This window comes from Austrofundulus limnaeus, unplaced genomic scaffold (assembly GCF_001266775.1).
Source record: "Austrofundulus limnaeus strain Quisiro unplaced genomic scaffold, Austrofundulus_limnaeus-1.0 Scaffold332, whole genome shotgun sequence".
Lineage (NCBI taxonomy): Eukaryota > Metazoa > Chordata > Actinopteri > Cyprinodontiformes > Rivulidae > Austrofundulus > Austrofundulus limnaeus.
The window spans coordinates 646072-647285 of record NW_013952734.1 but is presented as its reverse complement, the minus strand read 5'-3'; the positions used below and the strand labels follow the sequence as shown (position 1 = coordinate 647285).

Sequence of the window (1214 nt, the reverse complement as noted above, 5' to 3'; positions counted from 1 at the left end):
TAAATTAAATTAAATTAAATTAAATTAAAAGCCTTGTCATTTAATATAAAATTACAAAAGAGAACGTGTACACAAGATAAATAACACACTTAAAGAGATTTGTTTTCCAGTGCAGACCATGACAGTGMTCAGCTTGTTCAACACTAAAACATGTGAAACCACAAACCATCTGGTAGAAAAGGTTTAAACCTGCCCTGCTCAAGGTTTTGGCTGCAGTTATTCTTGCGGTTACAGTGATACAGTTCTTGCTCACAGAGACAAAAGGATATTTAAAGATGACTTTTAATATGAACATTTTTATAATATTGTGTCATACTTGTGTTAAAAAAGAAGTTCAGGTGTAGTGATGCCTGGTCAGTGAATTACCTGAACTATGGAGTGAGTTAAACTGTTTAGCATTTATAATAAAGTGAAATCTAGTTATAGCCAAAATATTGAATTGAATATTGCTGATTGACTCGTTTTGTTTGAATGTTTCATTAAAACCCATCCAGTGGTTCGTGAAAACATTTTCTAACAGACAAAAACCATCACAGACACTGGCAAATACCATTATTGTGGTTTTCCTAAAAATAGAAAGCTGAAACWCTCACAAAATGGTCTTTAATCATTTGTAAGCTTGGACGTTTCTACCATTTTCTGAGCAACAGTGTCAGAAATAACCTTTATCTGCAGTGACCTGATATAACAAATTCCAAGTTTCGTATTTAAGAAGTCAAAGAAATGGTTCAAGTGTTCTCGTGTCARATGTTTGCACTCACCAAGAAGCTCAGGTAAAACTTCTCTCCATGGTGGGCAAAGTGCCAGAAACACTCAGTGGCAGATCCACGAAGCACCACAGAGAAGTCATACTGATCTGCCCCCCAGAACAGCTCCTGGTCCGTTATGTTCAGGTGGGGTCTTGTCTGGGGTCCGCAGTGAATTAAAGACCAAAACCAAAAGGGAAGAATGAAATATTTCATCCAGAACAGCATGTCTGTCCAGGTAAGAACACAACGTCTACAAGCTGATGATAAGACAGGAGAGTGTGGCAGTGAGGACACCTGATCAATGAATAACTGGACCAAACTGGTTTCTGTGGTCACTGGGAAAACTGAGCTGCCCAGACAGATGGAGGCCCACTGCTTCAGTCTGTTTACCACATATTTGTTGTTAATGTGTGTGTGTGTGTGTGTGTGTGTGTGTGTGTGTGTGTGTGTGTGTGTGTGTGTGTG

General features: G+C 38.6%; 1 protein-coding gene across 1 annotated transcript in view; it reads right to left on the bottom strand.

Moving 5' to 3' along the window:
• Positions 1–905, bottom strand: part of tmed6 (transmembrane p24 trafficking protein 6) — a gene marked incomplete at its 5' end in the record, with an annotated part of 5491 nt that extends 4586 nt beyond the window's left edge. Inside the window, 1 exon segment of the mRNA XM_014022484.1 lies at positions 762–905. Coding sequence (XP_013877938.1) covers positions 762–905 — 144 coding nt within the window.
• Positions 906–1214: the final 309 nt, after the last annotated feature.